This window comes from Xiphophorus couchianus, chromosome 3 (assembly GCF_001444195.1).
Source record: "Xiphophorus couchianus chromosome 3, X_couchianus-1.0, whole genome shotgun sequence".
In the NCBI taxonomy this organism is placed as follows: Eukaryota; Metazoa; Chordata; class Actinopteri; order Cyprinodontiformes; family Poeciliidae; genus Xiphophorus; species Xiphophorus couchianus.
Genome location: NC_040230.1, coordinates 2407070 through 2434261, shown reverse-complemented (window position 1 = coordinate 2434261; position 27192 = coordinate 2407070). Strand labels below are relative to the sequence as shown.

The following is a 27192-nucleotide window of genomic DNA, read 5'->3' as shown; positions in this document are numbered from 1 at the left end:
AACTTTAAAAAATAAAATAAAATCAAAATAAGGAGAATAACTTGCACCACCGTGAAAAAACTCGATTTCATTTCCGTCCAGGATCAGGTGTGATTGCAGAAATTGAACTTTCATCGTTCGGTCTGAAACTGGTGGTGTATAAATTTCAGTTCCTGCCTGAATTTTCCCCTCATTTAAAATCTGGACGTTTAAGTAAAAGGAGCTGAAATTCATCCTCGGGGTTTTTTCATCTATTTCGTGTGAAATCCGATCTGAGCGAAAATTTCAGTTAAAATAAGAATTAAAACACTAAACTGGGACCCATTTTTATATACAGACATATATATATATATATATATATATATATATATATATTTTTTTTTTTAAATTCTAGTCATTTTACTCTGAAACCCCTAGAAAAACCTAGAAACCTAGAAAAACCTGAAGGATTATTGTTTAAACCTGACTCATGAACAAGCTGGGCAGCGTAGGTTTCATCTGTTTTCAAGTTCAGAGTTTTAACTAAGAACTTATTAGAATAAAACCAAACAATCTGCGCATTCTGTTCTGAATGAGCGGTTCGGTTCGGGGTGTCCCACTAAAGCCGCTCCTGTCAGTCAAATCAGACCCAGTCGCTCATCTCCCAATCAGAGAGCTTCTGGACGTTTTTACTAGACTTTTCGGGCCAATCCCGGCCGGCCTCTCACGTCGCTCTCCTCACACGGAGGGGAGGAGTAGCTTCCTTATTTGGCTTTTATTGCCTTATATGGTGCGCCTGCAGGGGAGGTCTCCTGTCTGACACTTTCCTCCAACTGGAGCTTTGACTCTGGTAGACAGGACACCCAGTCTGAGGGCGACCCGGCGAGCAGCGCTGCTGTTTGGATCTGTTGTTCGGTTTGGTTCTCCTCAGCGGACCGTCATCCTGAATTCTCGGAGGAAATCCCGTCTGTCTGTGGTAAAGAAAAAAACTTGTGCGCAAACTGAAATCGTTTTCCAGTTCGCTCCGCTGCGCGCAGGACGGAGAGGATCCAGGAATCCCCTCTCCTCTCCTCTCCTCTCTTCTCCTCTCCTCTCCCTCTTCTGGACTCGTACTCTGTGCCACTGGGACGAAACGAATCCTGCTCTGAAACACGTGGTCAGAATTAGTTTAAATTTGTGTTTGAAGAATCGATAGCACCCGAACAGAATCGAGCCGGAGGGTGTGAGCTGCGGGATAATTGTCGCCTGCGCAGTTTGTGCAGCTTTCTCCCAGTTGAGGATAAAAACACCCGACAGGATTCCTGACAGTGTTTTCACTCTGACAGCCAAGCTGCTCACTTGTTGGACTGACTTTCCCGAGAGGTTCCGCTCTGAAGAACAACGTGTTTATGGATCGCTGCGCAGAGAGGAACTCCGGGAGTTGTTGGCTCTGCAGTTCGACATCGATCATGTTGATTCCCCGCGGTTGCTTTGTACTATAATAGATGTTTACACAAAGCATTAAGTCGTATTTTAAAAGTGACTCTGTTCAGCTCAGACCAGCTCTCATTGACCCCTGAGGACAGAGGGAAGCGCCTTTTCGCCCTTCCTGTTTTCTGTTTTCCTTCAAGACGTCAGGACGGATCTCTACCGCGCCCTCCGACTTCTTCTCTGATTTAAACAGAGGCAAAGTGTTTGGGGATAGCATGGCAATGGTAGTAAACCAGTGGCCAGAGAACATTTCTGCAGATCCGGGCTCCCAGCTGCAGATGTGCGGCCAGGAGCCCGGCGGGGGACCGGGGACTCCTAACGGTTCCACACCGGGGAACGACGCGCTTTCCGGGGATAAGCTCCCCAACGTGGACTGCATGGTGTGCGGGGACAAGTCCAGCGGGAAGCACTATGGCCAGTTCACCTGCGAGGGATGCAAAAGCTTCTTTAAGCGCTCGGTGAGGCGGAACCTGACGTACACATGCCGGGGGAACCGGGACTGTCCCATCGACCAGCACCACCGGAACCAGTGCCAGTACTGCCGGCTCAAGAAGTGTCTCAAAGTCGGGATGAGGAGAGAAGGTAAGCCGGACATTCTCTTTCATTTTTGGGGCACAAAGGATCGTGTTTCTGTGCGTGACGTTGTGCGTACTGTTCATTAGTCACTATGGTCGAGAACTTAACAAAAGAACAAAGACAAGTGGCGCTTTCTGCGGTTTAATTTGCACATTTGCAGCAACGCTTTCAGACAGATCTGACCATTTTCACGTCTTTAATGCTAAACTGAGACATTTCTAGAGCAGCTGCCAAACCGAACTGACACATATCGGTCCACTTTAGTCCAAACATGACGCATTTCCAGTTTTTAGGAGACACATGTCATTTTGGAAGAGCACCAGGCAGAACTCTGGTGCGTACGGTGCGTAAAGGTGCGCAGCGCCTTCAAGGTTCCGCGCGTCCAACCGCTTCTGTGGGTAAATAATCAGTCCCACCTGCGGCTCCTCGCCGCTTATTCCTCAAACATTCTCCAAATCCGGCGCATTCATGTAAAATCCTCCATTTGTTTCTGCGCGTTAATTATGCTGTTTGTTCAGTGACACCGGGAGCAGCTATAAGAGGATGCCGCAACATTTGTTGCATTGTGTTGGATTAACAACGGGTCAGTTGATGCCAAAGAGGTTCAGTGGAAACGTGTTGGTGAAGAGGAGCACTTCGCCTTATTAATTATCATCAAGCAGCGACACCCAGCCCACGATGCGCGCGCTGGCGCGTATTTAACCAAAATGAGACCAAAGCGAGCTCTGCTAATTGCTGTGCGGCGGTTGGTTGGATTTTTGTCACATATTTTGGACTAAATCTCAAAATTCGAAATCTTGAATTTACATTTTCCTGCCTACATATGAGGGAAGTTTTATGTTAAGAAAAAAGATGGAATCGCGCAGATTTACGCAGAAATCTAATTAAAACATGCAAACTGTGCGCAATTTATGTGCATTCTGCTGCTTTTAAGACTCAGCTCATTAAATATCTCTGCATTTAATGGAGATGTAATCAGGAGACAGGATAAGGTCAACAGCAGCAAATTCCTCTGAAGGACACTTAGCCAGTGGACGCTGAAGGACAGATCGTGTCCTCTCCGTCCTTTGTTCTTTATTGAAGTAAAAAACAAAGAAGGAAAGAAGGAAAGAAGGAAACACCTCTGGACAGGTTAGGAACACCCGCCCTGCTCACATCTGAGCGGATCCCTCAAGGCTTCCTGCGAGTGAACTCCTGCGCCTCGGCCTGCCTGTGGACTGTAGGCTGCTGCATTCTGGCATGTAAAGAAACCCGCAAGCCACACCGAGTCGGTCATGCTCCTTTCCGACTGGATGAACCCGAGGAAATCTCCTGATGCGCCGCATGCGTGTTTACGGCTGCAGAAAGTTGCTCTTGCTCCTGATTTAGTTTAATAACGAGACGTAAAATGTCACATTTTAGATTATGACCAGGAGTTCTGTCAGAGGATGAGCTGTTTGTGCAAATCTCCCTCTGAGACACGCTTTTTGTTCTTCTTTTATTTCTGGAATCTAAACGGAACTTCATTTCTCAAATCCTTAGTCAGCTGTTTTATTATTGCTTAATTATTTATCAGTTTTCGGCATTGGGCTGGGTAGTGAAGCATGCCCAGGTTTTAAAAAGTAATGATTTAAAATGTGCAATAAATTCTCTCAAAAAAATGTAGAATATTTTAATGAAATTTCAGAGGAAAAACTGCCAGTGGAGTTTTCTCAAGTGTAAATCTGTGCAGCCCCTCCCCAACCTGTTGCTGCCAGATAGCTGGCTGAAAGAATGAATAACATTTTCACTCCTTCAGTCTAAATGCATTCTGCAAAATAAGCAGCTGATGATGACTTCATTAGCAAGAGTTCATTCAATGTCTTTGGTTTAGTCTTTACACCAAAAGCAAAAATAATAAATAAATGTTACACATAACATCACATAATCAACATATATTAGCAGCTATATTAGTTATTGCTTTTCTGTTTTGAATAAAAACATTAAGTTCATGTTTAGACTTGTGCAACATGTTTATCATTGCAGGTCTGCAGGTTTGGTGTCATAAAGGACTGATTGCTCTGTCAGTGTTACAGCCGACGATCACAACTGAAGCAGATTTTATGCTGAATCTAACAGGAAGTGTTGTGCTGTGATGATGGAAATGAAAGAGTCGAGTCCATCATCATCAGTAATAAGAAGATATTAATCTGAGCAGGCCTAATTATTTGTGTAAAAATCATTAAACTAATATATTTGGGTTGAACATTTATTTGGGGAGATGCGGAAATGTTCAGGTTTCTCTCCTGACTGAAGCATTTCTACACAAATACATCTCAGCTAGTTGCTTTTCATGACCTGTGTTACTCTAGACTAGTTGTTTTCACAGGAAAATTAAGGATGATATGAATAATAGATTAGTCCTGGAAAGCTGATATGAATGTTTAATGGTGGTATCTGTTTCCTGGGGTTCCTGGAAGAGACCTGGACTGTTCAGCGTCCACCTGGGTCGCCCGGCACTCCTGTTTCTGCTTTATTCACATACATCACCTGAATGGAGGAATGGAAGATTCTCGCTAGACGTTTTCACAAATTTACAAAACCTTTCGAGATCAGTCAGAGTTTTGTTGTGGATGTTATTTATTTTTCCACAGATGTGCAGAAAGATCTCATGTGTTTGACTCCACTTACAGATTTTCCCTCGCAGAAAGTAAGTGAGTGAATCTCTCTTGTACGACTCTGGCTCAGAGTAAATTAATATTTATCTGCCTGAAAAGACTTTTTAAAGGTTTCACGGGTAGCAGATTTAAAAGTCGCTCTCTCCAGAGGGGACATCTGACCTCTTTTCCGTGTAGAACATCATATCATTTGTCTAAGACTTTGTTGACGGGAAGACCCTTCGGTTGGAATCAAACGTCTGAAGCTCTGGCAGCTGTGGAGTCGTTGTTTTGCCAGGCGGCTATGTGGAAGCTGCAGTTGTTTCTCTGTCGGCAAAGAGAATCAACATGACACTTCCTGTGAACTGCGTGTTTTAATTCTGAAAGGACGAATCATTGAAGACAGAACATGCATTTATACACCATGATAAGGTCACACTGTCTGCTGTGTGTGTCCTGAATTGGCGCCCACAGACATGGCGATGGTAGAATTAGCGGCGTGTTCTGATGATAAACAGACCCAACATCTGTTTATAGCGCAGAAATCTGTAATTCCCACTCTGAACACTCCTGACCCACTTTGCACCCTGACAGAACGTTACAGCGGCGGCAAATGTAGGTCAACCAAAACTAAAACATAACCAGAGGACGGACTGAAGTCAAAGTCCAAATGTGTGGAGCGTTGAGGAGGCGGGGGGGCGGAGGGGGATATCCCAGGGGAGCGTTCAAGTCCAACAATGTATTGGCTAATCCGACTAACCATCAAGCGATCCTGATTTTTCTGCTTCGGTTGATAAAAAACCCGTTTCTCCCAGAAATGTCTTATTTGGGAGTTTCTAATAGTTAAACCATGAGCACATTGCTGCAGAGTTAATGATTAAATTTCTCTCAGCTGAAAATGCTTCTGGTTACAGAGTAGAAGCAACATGTGGGGGAGGGGGGGGCAGAGTTTCATTGTAAAGTTCTGAGCTGCTAATGTGACAAAAGTAGACACAGTGGGATCTTCCTTAGCTCGGTCATCTGGGACGAAACTCAGCACAGAATGTGTGTCTGTATAAATTAGGAGGATTTTACATTTAGAAAGATGCTAGGATTGAAACTGTCTGGTGCAGATTGTTTATGGAAAAGGGGATTTTTTGATGGAAATCAAAAGGTGTAAACGAGCTTCAGGGTGAGATGGTTTGCAGGTTATTCAGGAAGTTCCCAGACATGAAGTCCTGTCGTCGGTTTCTGTCGTTCTGCGTCCAGCGGCGCCTCGGGACGACCTCCACTTACGCTCTGTCGCGTCTCTGGCGGCCATTGCTCCTTCATGTCTGACAGATAACTCAGGACAGTCCACTTTTACTGAGCAGGTGCTTCATTTTTAAGATTTGTCCTCAAACGACAAGAACGCTGGTTGTAAAATTGTACAGAAAACTTTCTTTCTGAAATATTCATTTGATTTTAAGACTTCTGGTTTGCACAACCCCTGAATTCTCTACAAATAACCAAAACATTTATAACACACCTGGTTTAATTTGGACCATATAATGTCTGGAAGCACCGTAAATTGCTACATATTTCCATCACTCGCCTGGGACCGAGCAATATTTTCATATTTGCCGTAATAAATTTGATGCTGACAGAATTTCAAAACGCCCTTCTTGATCTTTGAGGGAACCTCTGAGGAATAAAACCAGCTTAGACTTTGGAAACTATGAAATTTTTATGGTGTGCAAAAATTTAATATAAAATTGATATTAAAAGGAGTAGTAAAACTTAAAAATAAGAATAAAAATACATAAAAAGTAACAATTAATCCTGCTGCTGCAAGATATTACAGTATATAAATTATTACAGTTATAATGTAAAAAATATGTAGTATAAATATTACCTAAATACAGTGGTCTTAATGTGGGTTTTGTGTTCAATATTCCTGGTTCACAGTTAAATATTTGCGGATTTTTATTTTACACTGAGCATATCTAAAATATTTGAAAGAAAATGAAGCTTAGGAAACTGAAATCCTTTGTTGTAATGCTACTAGACATCCTATTGGCTGCTTTCTGCAATGCAGCCAATCCAAGAGCAACACCGATTTTCCTCTGTGCTGATTGGCTGGAGTCCTGAAAGCAGAAATAAGGAGGCTGTAGATGTTAGCTGCTGCTGTAGTGATAGTATGGGGTCTGCCGTGTGTTTTAATGCATATTAAGATATATTTAGTGTTTGAACTCTCAAAAAATCTAAAATGATTCATGCTGCTGTCAGTTAGATTAAAAATGGTCTCATTCCGTTAAGAAGCATGATGCAGGCATTTCTCAACAGACGACAAAAGGTTGCATTAAAAAAATTATTTATCTGTTTTCATCTACATTTGATAAAAATTATGATTTTCTGAATCATTACCGGGAAATTCTTATTGGCATTAGAGCAGTCAAAGTTTGCATACTTCCTCTGGTATTTTGACAAAGAGCTCAAAGTCTTTGAGGTTGGAAGACCTCTGTGCCATCACCCTAATCTACGGTTGTAGTTTAGAACCAGTGGATGGAGCTACAAGTTTCATCACAGTGATTTTTCACTTTGTTCCCGATTAAAAGAAGAGGAAGTGTGTTTCTGAGCAGCAGGATGTCGGGTCGGATCTGCGTGAATGAGAAAACTCCACTCACTCTGGCATTTCTAAAGTATCTCATAAAAAACATTTTGAACTGAAAGCTACTTTAAAACGGCAACTTTCTAAATATCCAGGCTCTGCTCCTAAGGCTGGAGTGTCAGAATTTTTTTTTTCTCCAAAATCATCAAATCAAAACAACAAAAGAGAAAGAAAAGTTACTCGAAAAAATGTAAAAAAGAAACAAAATATGGACTTTTTTACATGCTCAACAATAAACTGTGCTATTTTCATATTACTTTAATTAAATGGGTAAAATTGTCTTTTTGTCGGGTAGGTTTGTGTAAATTATTGTAGATTAAAAAACCTTAAAAATGTTTTGCTGGTTTGCCTCATTTTGGTCCAGTTTGTGAATTTCTAAAGGTTATTATTGAACACAATAAAACATTGTGTATTAATTCTGAGCAATTAAAACAAGATTTATGCTAATTGTATTGAAACATATGTAGCCAAGTTTAATAAATGGATTAAAAGCAGATCTGTATGGATGTGGTTCTCACCAGAAGATGCAAAACGTTTGGGTTTTGAATACTTTATACTTTAGCCAATATTTTCTAGTGTTGATTTGAATTTGTCTGTAATAATATTTCCACTTCCTGGTTAGTCCTTCATGCGTAGCTTAAACATCTGATTAAAATCACGTTTTGCGTATCCTGATTGATTCTCTCCAGTAGAAGGAAACACACTGAATTCACTTTTTCTTTTCAAAGTAAAAATGAAAAGTTTCCATCTGCATTAACTGCCTGCGCCGTACAAAATCAGACCAGGGGCCACAAATGGCCCCCAGGCTTCATTCTGGACACCTATGTCCTGAAGTGAATTTTATTTTAAAAAGAACTGTTAAGTTTTTAAGCGTAACGGTGGAAAGAAACGTTTGTATAAAATCAACAGAATAACCATGTAGGAGTCTGTTCCTGCACAGTTTGAAACATTTTGTTTCAACAGAAGTAAGTTTGTTTTCTGGCTTCCAGTTTCCTGCTGTGGTTCTGATAAGATGTTCATTTTTCGGTAAAATTTGCATAAATCTAAAAGACAGATTTTAATAGAAGCAGCTGACATAACCAGAGAAAACTGGGATTATTTCCACCAAAGCTTTAATGTTATGTGTCTGTGTCAGCTCCTTTGACACACTGGCTCCTTTCTGCTGCGCTCTGCCTCTCGTTGCCCCGCTGCACTGACCTGCAGGTCAAAGTTCAGGGCCAAAATAAAACTATGAGAGCCGTGGGGATATCACCTCGGTGTCACATCACAGGCTGCCCTCTCAGCTGGATCACACATGTGCATTCACACGCACTGCAGGCAGATAGAGTTACTTTTCTGTCTTTTTCATGCAGAATTTTTTTTTATTCTTTTAAGTCAGGATGTTAAAGATTTCTCACATTGTTTCTCTTTGCATCCTGCAGTCACTGTATCTTATCATGCAGCTTTAGCTTTGCTCACAAGCCGAGGCTTTAGAGCTGAAAAAAGCCACTTTATTAAACCCGACTCCGAGAATAATCCAAATCCATAATGCGTCTGTTTTCCTCCATCTGTGCTGACCTTTCGGACCAAATGTTGATAGGCCTTAATTGTATTTAGCTGCTGTAATTCCACTGACTGGCTGACCCAGAGGCTAACCCAGCAGCGCTGCGCCAGCTGCCGCTTGCTGAAGCGGCGTTTTGAAAGTCACAGCTGAAAAAAATCTTACCAAGTATTTTTGGTCTAGTTTCTGGTGCGAATATCTTAGTACACTTTAAATAAGACAAAACTAACCTAAAAGTAACTTTTTAGTAAGATATAGGCAGTTGATATAAGCAAACAATTCCTTAATATTGATGAAATATTTGTTCTATTGGTGAATTATTTCACTAATAACAAGACTTTTTTTTTTTTTTTTACAAAGTTTTAAGTTAATTTAAGTAAAGAACTTTTTCTTAATTACTAAGGAATGATTTACTTAAAACAAGAATCTTTCTGGAAAGTTACTTTAAAGTCAGTTTGTCTTATGTCAATTGTGCTAAAATATTTGCACCTGAAACTAGAACAAAAATACTTTGTAAGATTTTGTGTTGCTGCAGTGCGTCCCAAAGCGTCTCCATGTTCACTTTCCCTCCTGATTCCGCATCCCGGACATATTTCTGGATTAAACTGCTTGTTTCGACTTCACAAGCCCAGTAACTTTTGTCTAATTGCAGAGAATTTGGTTATTTAAAAGCAGAATAACAGATTATGGTACCTTCTGGTCCCATCCCCCCTGCTTCCCTGTTTCTCTCTCCTCTGGCATCTGCTTCTAATCTCGTTTCTGTCTCTTTCTGCCCTCTGTCATGTCATCTTCCCCTCCCTTCTTTCTCCATCACCCAGTTTTTCCTGCTTCCTTTCCCTCTTTCCCTGTGTTTTGGTCCATCTCTGTAGGCGAGGAATAACAGAGAGCGATGTGTTTCAGTGAGACGTACTCGAGCGCTCTGCCTCTCAGGCACGAGTGACCCCCACAATGAGGCTTTTGAAGAGTCAAGTGGCTCCAGCAGATTCGCAGCCGTCCACAGATTTAGCCGCTTATTGACACCAGAGCAGATTAATATCTGTCAATGTTTGAATCAGGAGTGAGGAGTCTAAGATTTCTCAGCTGAAGAAGGAGACTCAGTCCCTTCAGAATCTGTTTACGTTCGTTTGACAGTGCCCTCTAGTGGCATGAGGACATTAGGAGACAAAGTCAGCTAACTTGGACGTGTCAGAAAAACATTCAACGTGTCCTGAAGAGTTACTGGTCCTTCGCTTTGTTTAAATTACACTAAAATGTTGCATCATGGTAATGCAGCAAGATTCAGATGTGGTTTATATGCAGCAAAAATAAAATAGAGCACATCAAATGTGCATTTTATTGTTGTAGATGTGGAAATCATGCAAGTTTAACTGCTAAACAACATTTAATAAGTCAGAATAAATACACTTATACTTACTTTAACTTAGTACATTTATTTACATCCATTTTTTATCAATTAGTTATTTTATTCACTCAAATCAATTAGTTACTTTTCATAATATTCTGTTTTATGACTCTATGCTCAACAAAAGGCAATATTTGTCAATTGACATTTCCAAAATCGAATGGAAATACAATCAATCAGCAGCTCATAAATAACAGGATAACTGCATTTAGATCATATTTCTTTGTCCAATTTCTTCCTAAATATACATTTCAGACCTGAGAGCTCAGATATGTCAGCTGCTATTGGCTGTCCTAAAAGTTGCATCATCACCCAATTTGCACAACTGGCCATGTTTTTGTAATGGAGGGAGGAGGAAAGAGAGACACAAAGTGAAAAATACCTTGAATGTGTTGCAACAAGCAAACCTGCTTCTGATGCTTCCTCTATTTTTATCTGGGCTTAATACTGGAAAAAGGAACAATAAAGAGGCTCTTAAACAAAGTTGCTCAGGATTTATATGTATATATATATTCATTTCTTTAATGATTTGCATAATTTCATTCCTTCAGTTTTTAGTTTAACTTTTTAAAATCTGGTTTGGTTTGTAATCTTCTGGAGACAACTCCGAGTTATCTGTGACAAGGAACAGTTAAAGTTTCAAATCCATTAGACACTGACGCTGTTGTTTTGATGACGGTGGAAGTGGGCATCTTGCCGTGGGACTTTTTCTCATGTCACAAAAGGCTCCAGGATCACTAGAAAAAGATGCTACATTTGTTTCTAGCTGCTTACTAGCAATAAAGCAATGCTAGAGGAGTCTGAATACTTGCTAAACATAAAGACAAAGTTGATAAATTGGCAACATTTGCCTCCAGGTGAAGAAGTTCAGATTGTTAGCTTTTTTGCTAAATTTTGACCTTAGCATTAGCTCTGGTGCTAAACCAGCTCAATCTGGACACAAAGTGAAATACTTACTTCAACACAGAAACTTTGTCAAACACATATTTTATTACAGCTAGTCACTTTTACTGAGATTATATATTTAAGGGAACCCATGAAAACTTGTTGTCTGGTGGCTGCTGCTGCACACGATCAGAACCACCGACTGAACCATACCGGGTCCGATCCATTACACATGATCAGCCTCTCCCTCATGCAGACTAAAACAATAATCCTGTTGCATTTTGTAAAACTCTTGAGACCAGCTATTGTTTGAACTTGCACCATAAAAATATGATTTTCCTAGATTCACATTATAACAGAAACCTTAACATTAATATGGTTAACAACCAGAAAGTAATCACAAAGTGAGCACATATGAACCTAATGGACTTTAGAGATAAACATGAATTGGGATTTACATATTAATACAACTTATAAGGACATTTGCCTTTTTAATAAATATCTGAACTTTTCGTTCTTACTGTCTGACGCTGGCTGAGTTGAGGATTTTTATAGGTGTTACTGTTGTATTACCAATATTAAAAATGCAGATTTTTCTTTTTATGTAGTATTATTTTATAAAACGTGACATTGTAGCAGTCGTAGGGCGCCCCCTGCTGGTGTGGACCAGCCAACCGTCTTCCTGGTTCTGTTCATCCATACAGATGGATGTAGGTGGATAAAAACAACTGTTGTTTTTAGGGAGTAAATTAGATGTATTTAGGTTGTGGTTGCCTTTTTGCCTTTTTATGGTGATTTATTGCATCTGAAGAAGGCAGAGCAAGACATTTTACCATGAAACTGCAAAGTTTTGGAAAAATGTCAAATTCATCGAGGTTTTTCAGCTTCTTTGTATTTTAATGTTTTCTTGCATTCAAACTCTTCCACAGACACCATTAGTTCTGTGAATATTAGTACTTTACAAGACAAGCAGGTTCAATTCACAATGAAAATCTGCAGCTGTCCCTCTGCAGTGACTGAAAACATCTGATCTAAAACTAAATGCAACAATTTCATTCAGAGTTTTGTTTCTGTCGCTGTTGCAGTGAGATCAAGTGGAAAATTGTTCTTTTGTGTGACAAGCAGCATCTTCTCATAGCTTCAGCTCGCAGGAGGAGTGCGCATTCCTCTTGATTACCACAGGTTAAGCAGTTCATAGAGAAAAACGAGTGCTTTGAGGTCAGCATCTTTTGTGCAGAGGTATTTTTCGTCAGGCTCAAATTAAAGGCATTTTCAGCGCGCTCCGCAGTGAGTTGACCTCCAGACGCGTCACGGTGCATTCGATTGCTGCAGCAGCTGTGGGTGAGGCTGCAGGTGATATTTAAAAAGCATTTTCCAAACCCCCATTCACTCACTCACTCTCCAGCCTTCACCTGTCTCCCTCCATATTTCACCTTTTCCTCCAGCCCTCTTTTTGCCCTCAATCTTTCTTTTCTCGACTTATCACCTTTCTCTCTCTACCTTATTTCACTATTCCAGCCTTTTACCTCATTTTCACCCCCTCACACATGGCTCCTCTTTGCATTTTCATTGCCTTTCTCCCCTCTCACACTTGCTCCGTGTAACAGTAGATGGAGTTATTAGTCAGACAGTGGGGATGCCTGAACAGGTGTTTTCCAAATGGGCCTTTGAGCGCTCACCGCATCATCACTCCTCGCCCGCGGGGGGTTGGGACGTGTGTTTGTTGGAGAGCTTGACCTCTGTGTGCCCCGTTCGCTTCAGGCTCAGCCATTTGCCAATACAAGGGGACTGCGTGTGTGTTTGTGTGTGTGCTACATGTATTCATGTGCGAGTGCATAACATATGTAGGTGTGAAGAAGTGTTATATCTTTAACAGCTGCTGCTTGTCATTACTCATTGATGCACAACAGCAGTGGGGAATGGCCTTGGCTGGGCCGCTGAAGAGACGAGCGCTGACACATTTAAGAGTTGGAGAAATGTTTTTTGCCCCTCGACCTCCTTCTGCAGCCCGACACATTTTTTATGCCCAATTTGCTGCTTTATTCCTCTGCTTCTACCTTCACTTAGGCTTTCAGGGCTCGCTTCGTTTTGCAGATACACTCTCTTTCACGTTCTCTGCAAAAACACAAAGTCTGACAGAGTATTTTAATCTAGTTTCTGGAAGAAATATCTTGGCACACTTAAAAAAAAAACTAAACTAACTTACAAGTAACTTTTCAGCTAGGTGTAGGAGTTAGATTTAAGTCAATAATTTTTTAATATTGATGAAAAAGTAGCAGTTCCACTGGCAGATTATGTCACTAAAAAGAGAGTTTTCCTTTTATAAGTCAAGTACACTGAAAAAATGCTTTCTTGAACCTTTTTGGAGTTCAAGAAATGGAGTCAACTTTAAAAATTGACTCCAATTTATTACAACTAATTTTATGAGTTTCTCAAGCTATAACTCTGATTTGAAAAATTCAGAAATCCGAATAATCATTTTTTCAGTGTAATCTGCCGGTGGAACTGGAACTTTTTCATCAATATTAAGGAAATATTGATTTAAAACAAGTTTCTATATCTAGGTGATTAGTTATTTGTAAGTTAGTTTATTCGTTTTTAAAGTTTATTAAGATATTTGCACTATAAACCAGACTAACATTACTTGGTACACTGAAAAAGAAAACAGTTGATCCAACTTAAAAAAGTAAATTTGCTAAAAGTAACCAAATTAAGTTTATCCATGTAAATATGTTAAGTGTATTAAGTTGTTGTAAATAAAGTAATTTTGACAAACTGAATTTGATTACAAAAAACAAATTAACTAAATTTTTTAAACTTGGATCTTCATTCTCTTTTTTCAGTGCACTAAAAAAATGAAATCAGAATTATAGCTTGAGCAAAACTAACACAATTAACTGTAACAAGTTAGTCATTTTTTGAAGTTGGTTCAAAGAAACATTTTTTTCAGTGTAATCTGCCCGTGAAACTTAAACTTTTTCATCAATATAAAATCCAGCAGCATATTGGAGCTTTTCAGCAGCTCCAATATGCTGCTGAAAAGTTACTTGTAAGTTAGTTTGTCTCATGGGAAACGTTTGTAAAACTCATGCAGCCTCCTGTGTTTGTGTGTTTTTGGACAGCTGTACAGAGAGGACGCACATCGAACTCCCAGAGCAGCCCGGGTCAGTACCTGACCAACGGTTCCGACCCGTACAACAGCCAGCCTTACCTGTCGGGCTTCATCTCCCTGCTGCTGCGCGCCGAGCCCTACCCCACGTCCCGCTACGGGGCCCAGTGCATGCAGGGAAACAACCTGATGGGCATCGAGAACATCTGCGAGCTGGCGGCTCGGCTGCTGTTCAGCGCCGTGGAGTGGGCCAAGAACATCCCCTTCTTTCCCGACCTGCAGCTCATGGATCAGGTGAGCCTGATGAGAGAAAGAAAAACGATCGGACACAGCCTGTTCTCATTGCTGAGCCGCTTCCAGCTTTTATTCTCGTCATTCAGACGGAAAATGCCCGGAGATTCCAGGAAGAAATCATTAGATCTCACCTTCTCAAGAAGAAATCTGACAACTCATTTATCTCCCGCCACTTTGAAAAAGAAATGAGCGGATAAATAAATGAAAAGATAATATTTTCCTCTACATCTGCGTTGAGTGTCACTTAGCAGCGTGTAAAAAGGATTCTGTTGGCAGAACCTCGCGGCGCTGAGTGTGGACCGACCTGAAATTGATCCTCCTCATGCAGATTTATGCTGCTGGCTCAGAGTAACTGTTGTACCTATAAATATTCATTTGGACATTTGGTAGTCATGTTATGATGAATTCATCCTGCTGCTGAAAACAGAACATTAATGAAACCATTAAATATTACGACAGTAACAACGTTTGCTTTCGCTCAGGGTGAATGTTTCTGATAACAGTTTCATTTAGACCAGTTTACAACGTTTTATACTCTCTGTTTGGATTCAATTTTCAGTTCATATTGTCTTTTTTAGACCATCAGCTCTTATATGTGTTCCAAAAACTGTTGTCAGCAACTTTGGCAACTCTTACAGGTCAGTTATAATAAAGCTACACTTCAAAAAAGAATTAACATTTTAGTTTTTATGAATGAATTAATGAATTTATTGTCCCTATATTCATGTACGGTGAGATTATAGTCAAAAAGAGCCAACTCCAGAAACAGTGTAATGTAAGAAATACAATACAAATTCAATAAAAAATACAAATATGGTGATGTTTGCAACACACACATGCATACACACACATATAACCACCATGAAATCTTTTGATTTATTCATATTTATTTATTTCCAGACTCTTTGAATAAATCCACCCAGTGGTGGCTAAACTCCTGGTAAACTGAAAGTCCGCTAATAGCAGCGCTAGTTCTTCATTTAGCACTTTTGCTAACTTGAAAACGCTTAGCGCACTTAGCTTCCCCAAAAGTAATTTTTCCCAATAAATTTGGAAATTCAGATAAAATGCTAATTTCCTTGACTATTTTGTAAACTTTTAGTTTACAAGCTGATTGAAAGATCTGTCTGTGAATCCGGCTGATAAAAACCAACTACAACATTTTAAAATGAGATTTATAACAGACAGAAGTGAATGCAAGGAAATAAAACCTCAAACTCTGTGGGGCTCAGCAGGTGGGAAGGGATGAGTCCTTTCTCCTCAAACGCTATTTGGACTGCGGCGTACATTTAAACAGGAGAATCCTGAGAAAACGTGATTCAGATATTATCTTAGTTTATGTCTTAAGTATCAGGGTTGTGTCTGAAAGTATCTCAGTCACAGCCCTGATTAAACTATCTGAATGAACTTCAGCTTGTCCTTTATTGTGCGTTAAGAAAAACCGGATCATCTCCCATGAAAGGAAGAAATGTCTGTCAGCTTTCAGAGTGTCACTTCAGTCTTACTTAAAGTTCATGGAAATGATCGAAAATAAAGTCAGGATTATGAATTTGAACAAGTATGTTTCAGTTTTATGTTTTTTATTTAGACTTTAAATTTAGCTTTAAATTTGCTCAGCAAGATATAGGAGTTAGATTTAAGTCTAAATCTCAAGTTTAAGATTTAGACTTAAGTGAGTATTTTTAAGTTGAAAACCAACTATGATAATCTAAACTATGATAGTGACCAAAATTTTATCCAAAAAGAAGATTTTTCTCCTTAGAAACAGATTCTTAGTTGGTTAGTTTAAGACCTTTGCATGTTGAGCCTCTTTCACATTCTGCTGATGATATCTGCAGTGCAGATATCATCAGCACCACAGTCATGGGTCAGAACCCACTCATCAATTGACGCTCAACAATTTCCATTTTTAACAAATGTAAATTCGACTCAGGACGTCCCAGCAGCTTGTTCAGTTCAGAGTTTAAATGGATTAAATTGCAGTTTTTCTATCTGAGTTCATCAATGCTGTTTACCTTCAACGTGCAGGTGAGCAACATTTTGATGCTTTTGTAATCAGCATTGAAGTTATGCTGATAGTTTATGAATAAAAGAATAAAGCTCACATGGTTGGACTAAATCTGGTCTGAATTTTCAGAACCTTCCCATCCATTCTGTGTTCCTGTACTAGGTGGCGCTGCTGCGCATGTCGTGGAGCGAGCTCTTCGTCCTGAACGCCGCCCAGTGCTCCATGCCGCTCCATGTGGCGCCCCTGTTGGCGGCCGCCGGCCTCCACGCCTCGCCCATGTCCGCCGAGCGCGTCGTGGCCTTCATGGACCACATCCGCGTCTTCCAGGAGCAGGTGGAGAAGCTGAAGGCCCTGCAGGTCGACACGGCCGAATACTCCTGCCTCAAGTCCATCGTGCTCTTCACGTCAGGTGAGTTCGGATCAGTTCCCCAGATTTTAGTGGTAAGATTTTAGGTCAGTAGGTTTGAAAACATCAGAAAACATCTTAATTTGAGGGGAAAGAAACTAAATGTCTTCTACTTTAGAAGGTTGAAGTCGTCCATTAGGATCTTCATCACTAATTTCCTGACATTTTACTGGACAGATTAGATTTAGATGAAGGTAAAGTTACTTTCTATTCAAGATTTTAGCTCCCATGTCCATGATATGAGGACAATGATTCACTCTTTTTGTTTAATTTACATAATTTAATGTGAAATGGAAAAGGTTGTCATTTAGGCCAGACTAATTTGCAGTCATTACTTGACCTGCCGCACTAAGAAATAAACCAATTAATTGCATGATGAATTAAAATGAACTCAATAATTTTCATTTGCATGATTTATTATTTTTCTCTTTTCTCTCTTCCTACCAAAAACGGACAAAAGTCCTGACTCTGGTTTATTGGTCTCAACTGGTTCCTTTTTTGAAGGACAGTTTTATTTACTTTATAATTCATTTTATTTGTTGTTTCTGTTGTTTTATTTATTTAGCTTGGATATTTCAAATGTCTTCCAGTTCCAGTGTTAAATGCTCTTTAGAATTTAAAGTTATTGATATTTGAGAATATTTTTTTGCATTATTATGTAGCTACCGTTATGTTACTTGAAAATGATCTCAAAACAACAATATTATCATTTATTGCAAAAACGTCTGGGACAATTTATCGTCCAACAGGATTTGTTATGGTGACAGGCCTAATCATTACCCTGGTGATGATTAGCTAAAGCTCACTTTAAAATGTGCAACAGCAATTTTTTTAATAAGATAAAAAACAGAAAGGGCATCAATTCCTGAAGTCCAGGGTACACATTCCCCTAAATCCAGCCCTGTTGACATGTATATTAAAATTTCACCCAATTTATGCAAAATCAGTTTCCTATTCAACACAGCTCAGCCCAGTTTATTGAAATTAAGCATAGTCATAATTAATCCATTAAAGTATTAATTTTAAAGTATTTTTAACTATAAGTAATAGATTTGCACCATTAAAACACCATTTCTAGTTTGAGAAAATACATTTACAAAAATGTAACTGCATGTCAGATATAATAAATGCTGTTTCGTCTCTGCAGATGAAGTTTGATCCAGAACATGGCTGGAAACGCAGAAAAACACTGTAAATATCTGAATGTTGAGCAATGAAAGATTCACATCCAGCACATTTGGAGGAGATTAGACATCCAGATGGTGTCGGCTGAAAATGCAAAGATTACCATATTACACCGTCCCATCATTTAAATAAAAAGGCCGCGTGTCGTCGCTGCGAGTTTATAACGTTCTTGTTTTACAGTGATGCCTGGTTTTAATGTCACGTTGCCAGTGCAGATGGCTAAACTCACGCCGTGCACCGCGCCATCTTTCACGGCTGTGACCATATGGCTCGGATTTGTTTGTGGTTCACAGACTCACGGAGGGTTAAAGGTCGATTCCGATGTCAACAAAAACACAACCTTTCTAGTGTGAGTAAGTTTAGAGGGAATTAGCGGCTGGCTAATGGGAATGCTTTGGAGCAGGTTCTGCTGATCGGTCTATTCGTGTCTTAATCACAACAACTTAACGTGAGTTTAAGAACCGGACAGTCTGAAGCGTTTCTCAAGGTTAAACTTAGCAAAGAGGAAACTCCTTGTGAAAAGCTAGTTTAACGTTGCAGTTGACGGACAAGAGCTAAAGGTTTTTATAAAAAACTAAATGTGGCATATAATAGCAATTCATCATGCCCCTATATGGTTTTGAAAACTTCCCTGATCATTAAATACAGTTCTGTTCTTGACGATGGTGAATTAGGGCCATTACGAATAGGAAAAAAGGGCGTGCATTTCTGCCAAAAAACTTAAATTAAAATCAGACATTTTCTAGAAAAATCATGGAAATTTTGGAGTTTCAAAAGTTTAAAGTTTTTCACTTTTGAAACTCAATAATTTCTACATTCTTTCTAGAACCTTTCTAAAATTAATCTCAAAAGTTTTTTCTACCACATTTTTGACTGTTTAAGCCCAGAAATGTTCTTGAACTCATTTTTTCTATCTATTTTGGCCGTAATCCATCGTTTTAACTGCATTGAGTCATCAACCCTTCTTTAATCAGAGGGTTGTCTCTGATTAAAGAACGTCAGAGAACAACCAACATCATGAAGATCAAGCAAACAGGCCAGAGAGAACGTTCTGGTTCCATTTAAAACTGGGTTTGGCTCTGAAACAACATCCCAAGCTGTGAACGTCTCCCAGAGCTCAGTTTAATCCATCATGTGAGCACGGAGAGAGGATGGACCACCTGCAGACCTACCAAGACATGGACGTCCACCTGCACTGACCAGAACAGCATCGATCAGAGGAGCAGCCATGGCAGCTCCAAATCATTATGAAGTTTTGCATAACTTCATAGTTATGCAAAACTGGCAGAGAGCTAACCCAAACGACTTGCAGCTGCATTGTACAAAATCCCATTTTAATGGATTGGAAGTTTCTGGTTTCAATGTGTGAAAATGTGCAGAAGTGGCACAGTTTAGTTTGTAATGTCTTGTAAAGGAAAAATAAATACACTACAAACTGATTATTTGTTCCCCACAATGTTTTAGATATGCAGCACATTGTCAACAGACTAGTAAAGATTAATTTCAAAGTAATTAATTAGGGTGATTCCAGTGGTTCTTAGAACTAATTTTGATATAATAAATAAAATTAACTGAACTGAAACTTGCATCCAATCTTAACTTTTCTATGTTCCAGTTTAAAGTTGGAAATCCTGTAATCATGTCCAAACTGAGACATATTTAAGAAAACATAATCACAGTACGTTCTATGTTGGACCTGTGTGTGCATTACCTCAACATTATTGACATATTAAAAAATATGCATGGTAAAAAAGTGTTGATCTGTTTTCCTCTATCCCTAAAAGTCCTTTATTATGCAATACTAAAATATGCAAACCATCAAATCTTTGTTTTGAGCTACAGCGGAAACGGTTGTAGCAAAGGACTGGAAACGCGGTGAGAAAACAAGACTTCCAAAGCAGACAGCAGTGCTTAAACTGTGGAAAAAAGCTGCACTTAATCCACAACCTCTTCACCTCCACGGAGGCTGACCGGGAGCTGACCTGCAGCGCCGCAGCACACACCGTCTTATTGGCTCCATATGTAAATGCAGCTAGTACAGTCTTGGTCTCTGCCCTCGTTGAATTTGGTTGTAATTTGATGACGATGTTAAACAGTAAAGCTTCATCTATGCTGTATTTTCAACCCCCCAGTGTTTTACTTAATGTCCCAAACATGATCCAGTTAGAAAGAAAAGTAAGCTTTGTATTCAAATTGCATTAGGAGGTCGTGACTTCCAACGTTTTTCACTGTAAAACTGCAAACATCCAACATCGTTTATTTCTCAGGCTGCACCACTTTCTGTGCTGACTCTCACACCACTGAGCTACTGAGGGATACAACAGCTTTAAGTCTTGAAAAAGCCCTTGAGATGTTCGTTGTTTTGATGGCGCTTTCATACAAAGCCTGTTGTGGTTTATCCCTCCAGTCACAGGGATCCAGGACAAGCCAGAATCCTGTCACATCTGGGATTCCTCACTGCAGGATCATGCTATGTGACCCTGGAGGAAACGGATGGTGAACGAGCCAACACTGAGATGTTCCTCCTTTCTGATTTTAATTGCATTTTCCCTGTTTTTTTTTTTTGCCTCTTGCACGGCTTGTCAGATCCATTCCTGATGCGTCCTGCGTCTCCTCCAAACCTTGGAACCTGTTTGTGTACGTGGGTGGCTACAGATCCACCTCTCCGCTATCTTCCCTGCTTTCATCAGTTCTTTCTCCTTTATGATCCCATCTATTATTGAAAACAGCCGTCCACAAACCCACCCCCCAAACCTCCCATGCTCCCCAAACTCCAAGCGAGTCCAAGCCCCAAGACCCCTGCCCCCACCGCAGGACTTGAATTATGCATGCCGTGTTTCAGTTAGACGCAGGATTCGCCGTGACCTACATAACCCCTATAGCCTTGAGCATCTTGTGTGACTTTCCTCCATTGGCAGATGCAAGTGCACACACGTTTTGATTTAAAAAAAATTGTCCAAAAACATCAAAAATTGACGCATTGCAAAATGGTAATAAACCTGACTCATAGGATATCTTAACAAGCTCAGACAATCACCAATTGTCTGTTTGTTTTAATTGAGGCAACTCCCTTCGCTCCCCTGTGGAGTCCCGACCCATCAAGCCACATCAGGGAGTGGGTATTTTATTCCTGCCACCCTGATCCTTGGCCCCCTCCGATCTGCTGCGTGCCCAAGGATGAGACAAAAGAACACGTTGGTGCTTGGCGTGGAAGGGCGCCCACAGAGCTGTCGCTTTGGCACGCGAAGTGGTCTCAGTTGCGCAGACAGCTCCGCTAATCCTGACCAGGCGCTGGCCGTTTTGTCACGCAGGACCCCAAATAAAAATCCTGACTACAACGCCGTCCAGCAGCCTCCCGTGTGGAGGGAAATATAGCCAAAGAGGGGGCAGTTATTCTCAGAGAATGATAAGAATAGAGTCCGCTGGGGGTGGGGAGGCATTGACACGCTTGATTAAAATGTGGAGTAAATTAAATACTTTCCAGAGTGGAACCGAGGCGCAGCAGGACAGGGTTTACACGGGGGACAGATCAAAGCCTGTGATGACGAAGCGGACCTGTGATGCAAGGCGACGGGTTAAAGCTTACAGGCCAGTGCTTTCACGTAAAAGCTTGAGAATAAATTGCCCTCATCGAGTACCTGTCTGCCGAATGTGGGTTCACTCAGGGGCCAGAGCGTACAAAATGTACAGTATGCGGCAGAGAACAGTAAAATGTGTCTTTGTTTAGACTTCACACTTTTCTGACCTCCTTTGCTTTAATCCCTTTGCTCTTCCCTCCACGCTGAGGGTGCAAAAAATATCTCACGGTGTTACGCACTCTCTCAGTTTGTGTGAGATTCAGCTGGAGGCGGGGGTGAATTAGAGGGAAGGTCTGATGGGCTTGGAAGCAAAACAGAAACCCAGGCTGGGAAGGAAGTGATTTCAGACCACAGGGTTGAGGTAGATGAGTATCTCTGAAGTAAGGACTTGATTTTTATTATAAGGTTTGGGCATCTTACCTTGAGCCTCTCGCTTTAGGATGCCTTTGATAGTAACTCTGACTTAGTCAACCAGATTTAATTGTGGATTATGTCATTTTGGTTAGTTTTGAATGGTATGTCCACAGCTTTACATCCAGACAGACAAATACTGTGAACAAAAGTCTCACAGTCACATATCAATGAAAACCAAAGGAAAGCAAGCAATATATTTATGTGTTTACAGAAACAAAAAGGGAATCATCACCTTTCAACAAGAAAGGCCGCAACACTGTGAAACCACAGTTTTTCAACACAGTTAATGGAAAAGATGAAATAACCTAAAAAAAACTTACCACTCATTCTTTTCTTTTGAGATGTCTGAGTTGACAAATTAGTAAAATTGCTACATATATGTAAAAAGTTTCATAAAATAGTCTCAAACAGTCGTCCAAAAACAGAGCTTTGAGGTTCCTCTTGGTTATCTTGCACTGTAGAGACAAACAGTTATTCGAAGGGATAAATTGTTTCCTAATTAGGACTAAAACTAGTAGGGAATTGACAATATCAACAGTGAAACAATAAATACAAAAATAAAATCCTGGTTTTCTTTTCAGCAACTTGCACTGGCTTTGTCTGGTTGGCCAGCGCTCGCAAGTGGTGCTTTATCAATTTGTGGGTAAACTGACCCACAAATTGGTGCCCAAGCCCAGTCCTCTAGAGCTACTTACCTGCAATTTTCAGATGCATCCTTTGATAACACACCTGAATCAGATGAATACCTCATTACTAGTCTTTTGCAGAGCTTGCAGATTGTGGATGAAGGTATGTTGGAGAACGAATGCATCGGAAAGTTGCAGGATTGGCACTCGTGCCATACAAGTCTCAGTGTTTGTCGTTAACATGAATGTTTTTGTTCTTTCTTTAGCTCTTTTTCTAACCTCTAAACCCTCACGCCAAAATCAATTCCCATTTGGAAGCTTTGAATCATTTCTGTTTTGCACGCTGCCTTTGGGTCAAACCAGTTAATCCAGAGTGGCTTCTTACTGTCATGAGGAGTTTGGTTCTCTCTTTAATCAAACCATTATAAATGTTCCTTCCTTCCTCCAGATGCCATGGGGTTGTCTGATGTCGCCCATGTGGAGAGCATCCAGGAGAAGTCCCAGTGTGCTCTGGAGGAATATGTGAGGAACCAGTATCCCAGCCAGCCGAACCGATTCGGCCGCCTGCTCCTCCGCCTGCCCTCCCTGCGTATCGTCTCCTCGCCGGTCATCGAGCAGCTGTTTTTCGTGCGACTGGTGGGCAAGACGCCCATTGAGACATTGCTTCGAGATATGCTGCTCTCTGGCTCCAGCTACAACTGGCCCTACATGCCCACAGTGCAGCGCGAGCGGCCACTTTCCCTCCACTACAATGAGAACGGACCCTGAGGCTGCGCAACACAGGAGAAGCTCATCCTTCTTTCCTTCCCTTCCTTGTCCGCAGTCCACTTTTCAGCTTTCCCCGAGGAAGCATCTTCCTCACCATTCCACCCTTGAGACTCTTGAAACGTTACCATCCCGGTTACACAAGCCAGCCAATCGTTCGTCATTGCCGATACAGAGACTCAATGGCCTCTCAAAGTCCCCAAGCTGATAGTGTGCAGTCTTTCATTTTGAGACGTGGCATGAGCTGGACAAGTTGCTGCACAGTTCACCAGCAGGTCTGATGGACGCACTTCAGATGTCAGTTATAAAACTGTGCAAACGTTTGCCTAACTCTTGGTGCTATGCCTGCATTTACAGAGCATGGCTGAACCTGAGCAGGGACTATGCCATTCGAACTCTGCAGCCAAGAGCGCGAGGTCTGAGTGTGTATTTACTAAATTTTGAAAAGCAAACCAGAAGCCATTAAAAGAAGACAAATGCCAAAATGTCTTGAACTTTTGCAGATGACGTTATATTGTGTGTTGTTTTAGCACTGTTTGTATGGAAAGATAACTCGTGATTGTGTCCATATGTATAGTATATCATTGATTCATTGGCATCTAAGGCATCTTTGGGTTCACTGAATTAAAAAGCTCAGGTTTCTAGGGGTGTGTGGGGGGTCAGACTAGCAGACATGTCAGTATTGGGTTCTGGTTGTTCTGCTCCATTGTCACTTTGACCATTTGCAGTTTTGATCACATCGTACCCAGATTTTCATGGAGAAGAAAGGAAGTTGTCTTCCACCGGCCTCTTTATGTGTGTGTTTAGGTCTTTTGGTGCACACTTTGACCGTCATATATTTAAAGTAATATTCTGTATCTTGGAGTTATGTGACTCCAATGAATATTTTCCATTAAGAAGTTGCAGATAGTTTATTTGGTTTGGTTAGATGACATATTCTTTCAAATGTTTTCAAAACCATTTCTGAAAGTTTCAGAAAATGAAAACGTCATTATTAAATTCAGGGGTATTATGGGATCATGTCCCAAGATATCTCGAAATATTGATGATTTTTTTATATTTGAAATCCTGTCAGGTTGCAGTCAGGAGGGGTTTATATGAAAAGATATGCATAGTGGCATTCCTGCTACCACACATATTGACTTGTTTTGTTTTGATTTGTTTGAAATATTGTAAATGGAGACAGAAGAAACAAGCTTGACCCACAGGTTCTTCAATGAAGTTCTGAGAAACTATTGGTGACATTGGATTGCAATTTGCAGCTTACAGGTCACCATTTTTAAGTGATATACATTGCATTCGACCGTCTTTAGTTAAAAATCTGAAATACTTACAACCTGGATAATCCTACCCTGAACAGTCTTTAAACACAGGCACTGAATTATTTTAACCATAGCAGTTCTTTAAAATCCATTTGTTGTTCTCAAAACCTTTACTATATTTTTAACTCACAAAAAAGGAGCAATTCCACTACTATTCTTCATCATGACCACCTTCAATTGGTTCCTGCATGAAAAGTCAAACATGAACAACTTGTTTTAACCCAGTTTTCTCATAAATGTTGGTAAAATCTCATCACAGAATGTTCCTGTAATCTAAATACCAAGTATTACCTCAGTGTTTGGGGTGTTTTGCCCATTTACAGTGTTATTTACCTGCATTGTGTTTCTTGCCATGGTAAGAAAAACTAATATTTTATCATCATCCTTTGATGCATCTGATTCACAGTTTGATAACCAAGATTGCCAGGGATTTTTTGGACATGACAACAAAATGATGCACCATTTCTAAGATAGTCACATAGAGAGCATAGATGTGCCACTTTTCCAAAATTTAAGCATCCATTTGGAAACTTTAATCTCATTTTAAACTTTGCAGATTTTCTGTCAGCATTGATGTTTCTCTCACCTGGCCTGGTGAATACTTGGAGTGGCTCCAACTGACTGCAACCTGACCAATGTTTTGATTAAGTCAGCTGTTAAATCTTTGGCGCACTCATAAAAGTATCCACATTTTATCCTCAAATACGGAAATATGCACTGAACGCTGTGATTTCTACACAAACATTTGCACCAAAAGCTACAACAAATCTATATTTATGTAAGCATTTTTTTTTTTACAAACTGAACTCCCATAAGGAACAGGAAAAATATGCAAAAGTAACTGACTGAGTGATAAATAGAAGTAGGCATGGATGAATAGGGAAACCCTAGGAGCGGATTGGCATCAGGGAGTCAGCAGAACAGCCAGAGCCCTCAGCATTAGCACAAGAACAAAAACACAAACCCAACAAGTTTTACACTTGGGAGCAACCTGTGCCAAAGCAGACATACATTTAGTTTGGAATAAATTTATGTCAGTTAAAAAAGCAAATGTAACTTTTTGGTTTGTCTTTAATTTGACTATAATTGTTTGGATTCTGAGGTTAAGCGAATCATTTTATAAAATAAAATAAAAATAAACAACATAAATTAAAGCTTTGGCACTTGCATTGAGATCTTGTCAGACTTGACACTTATTCACACTTGTTAAATCTCAGCACTGGTGGAATGTTTCTGCCCTGTACCCATTTGATGAAAATACATATTTACTTCTTTAAACGATTCACTAGAACTCCCTCACTGATGCTGCCACAGGAGGCAGCCACACCACTGATCATCATAGATGTGTGTTTTTCTTTTTTTGTAATGATTGTCAGTATTGGACCTTTTAGACTTTAGGCAGGAAGTGAGTGTCTGGGGGGCAATTTACAGAATTAGCTGTACTTGCCTTAGAACAAAGATTTGTCACTGAGCATTTATCTTATGACTGTGCCATAATCTCTCGTTACCTGTTATAACAGGTATTATGTTCTGTCAGGAGTGGAAAGAAGCTCACATGATGCTGAAATGGAACGTGCATTTTCAAAAAAGACATGTATATGTGGATTATCTTTATGCAATAATTAGATATTAAAAAAAGAACTACTCACGATAGAATTTTTTTGCTTCGACATCAACAGCACTTTTAATTTTTTGACATCATGCAAGTTATTTTTCCACTTCCGGGTGATATTGTTGTGTAGGGAAAAGCCCCTAAACTCATGTCATTTGAGCTTATCATGTGGAGTAATGTATCACTAACCTCTGAAAACCTCAGTCTATGTTGCAACACTATCCCTGTGGGACTTAGGACTGTGTTTAATGTAGGAATACTTTAAGTTTTTATTATTTTTCCTTTGTCCTTTTGTTGGAAAAACTTTGTTTATGTCACATTACCAACACGACACCGTAGTATTGACGACAAGCATCAGTATTGGAAAAGCCATCAGGGACCTGAGAAAGTTGTGTTGGTAAATAAATCCACAGAAAGTTTCTAAGAGTTTGTTTTTATCCCTTTTTGCTTTTGTTTGGAAATATTGATTATCCAATAATTGAAATAAAGTTTTGTTCACACTAACTGTTCTGTACTCTCTTTTCAGTCACTTTCCAGGCCTAGAAAGAAAGTACATCCCATTTCAGTTTGGGTTTTATCTGTCAGGTTATTCTAAAATTAACTGATCTTCACCTGAATACTAAATTAAAAAGCTAAAAAAGCAATGTGGAAGACTAACTGATCATCGGCAGTCTGACCTATCAAGAGCAAATATATGTGTTATTGTTGCAGAAGCACAATAGGGCTGAAACGACTAAATAATGATCAATTAATTTAATAATCGATTAATCACAGACTAAAAGAAGCCATTTGCTGAAT

At 40.1% G+C, this 27192-nt stretch overlaps 1 protein-coding gene across 1 annotated transcript; it reads left to right on the top strand.

Moving 5' to 3' along the window:
* The first annotated feature begins 390 nt into the window (after positions 1-390).
* nr2f5 (nuclear receptor subfamily 2, group F, member 5) lies at positions 391-26898 on the top strand. The gene is made up of 4 exons (XM_028012828.1): positions 391-2010; positions 14198-14478; positions 16649-16895; positions 23144-26898. Exons 1-4 carry the CDS (start codon positions 1644-1646, stop codon positions 23461-23463), a joined length of 1215 nt encoding a protein of 404 aa, XP_027868629.1. The 5' UTR covers positions 391-1643; the 3' UTR covers positions 23464-26898.
* Positions 26899-27192: the final 294 nt, after the last annotated feature.

Coding starts and splice junctions, on each gene's coding strand:
- nr2f5 (XM_028012828.1), top strand. CDS start 1,644: ATGGCAATGGTAGTAAACCAGTGGCCAGAGAACATTTCTGCAGATCCG. Junction 14,479..16,648: donor ACCTGCAGCTCATGGATCAG/GTGAGCCTGATG, acceptor TTCCTGTACTAG/GTGGCGCTGCTGCGCATGTC. Junction 16,896..23,143: donor CATCGTGCTCTTCACGTCAG/GTGAGTTCGGAT, acceptor TCCTTCCTCCAG/ATGCCATGGGGTTGTCTGAT.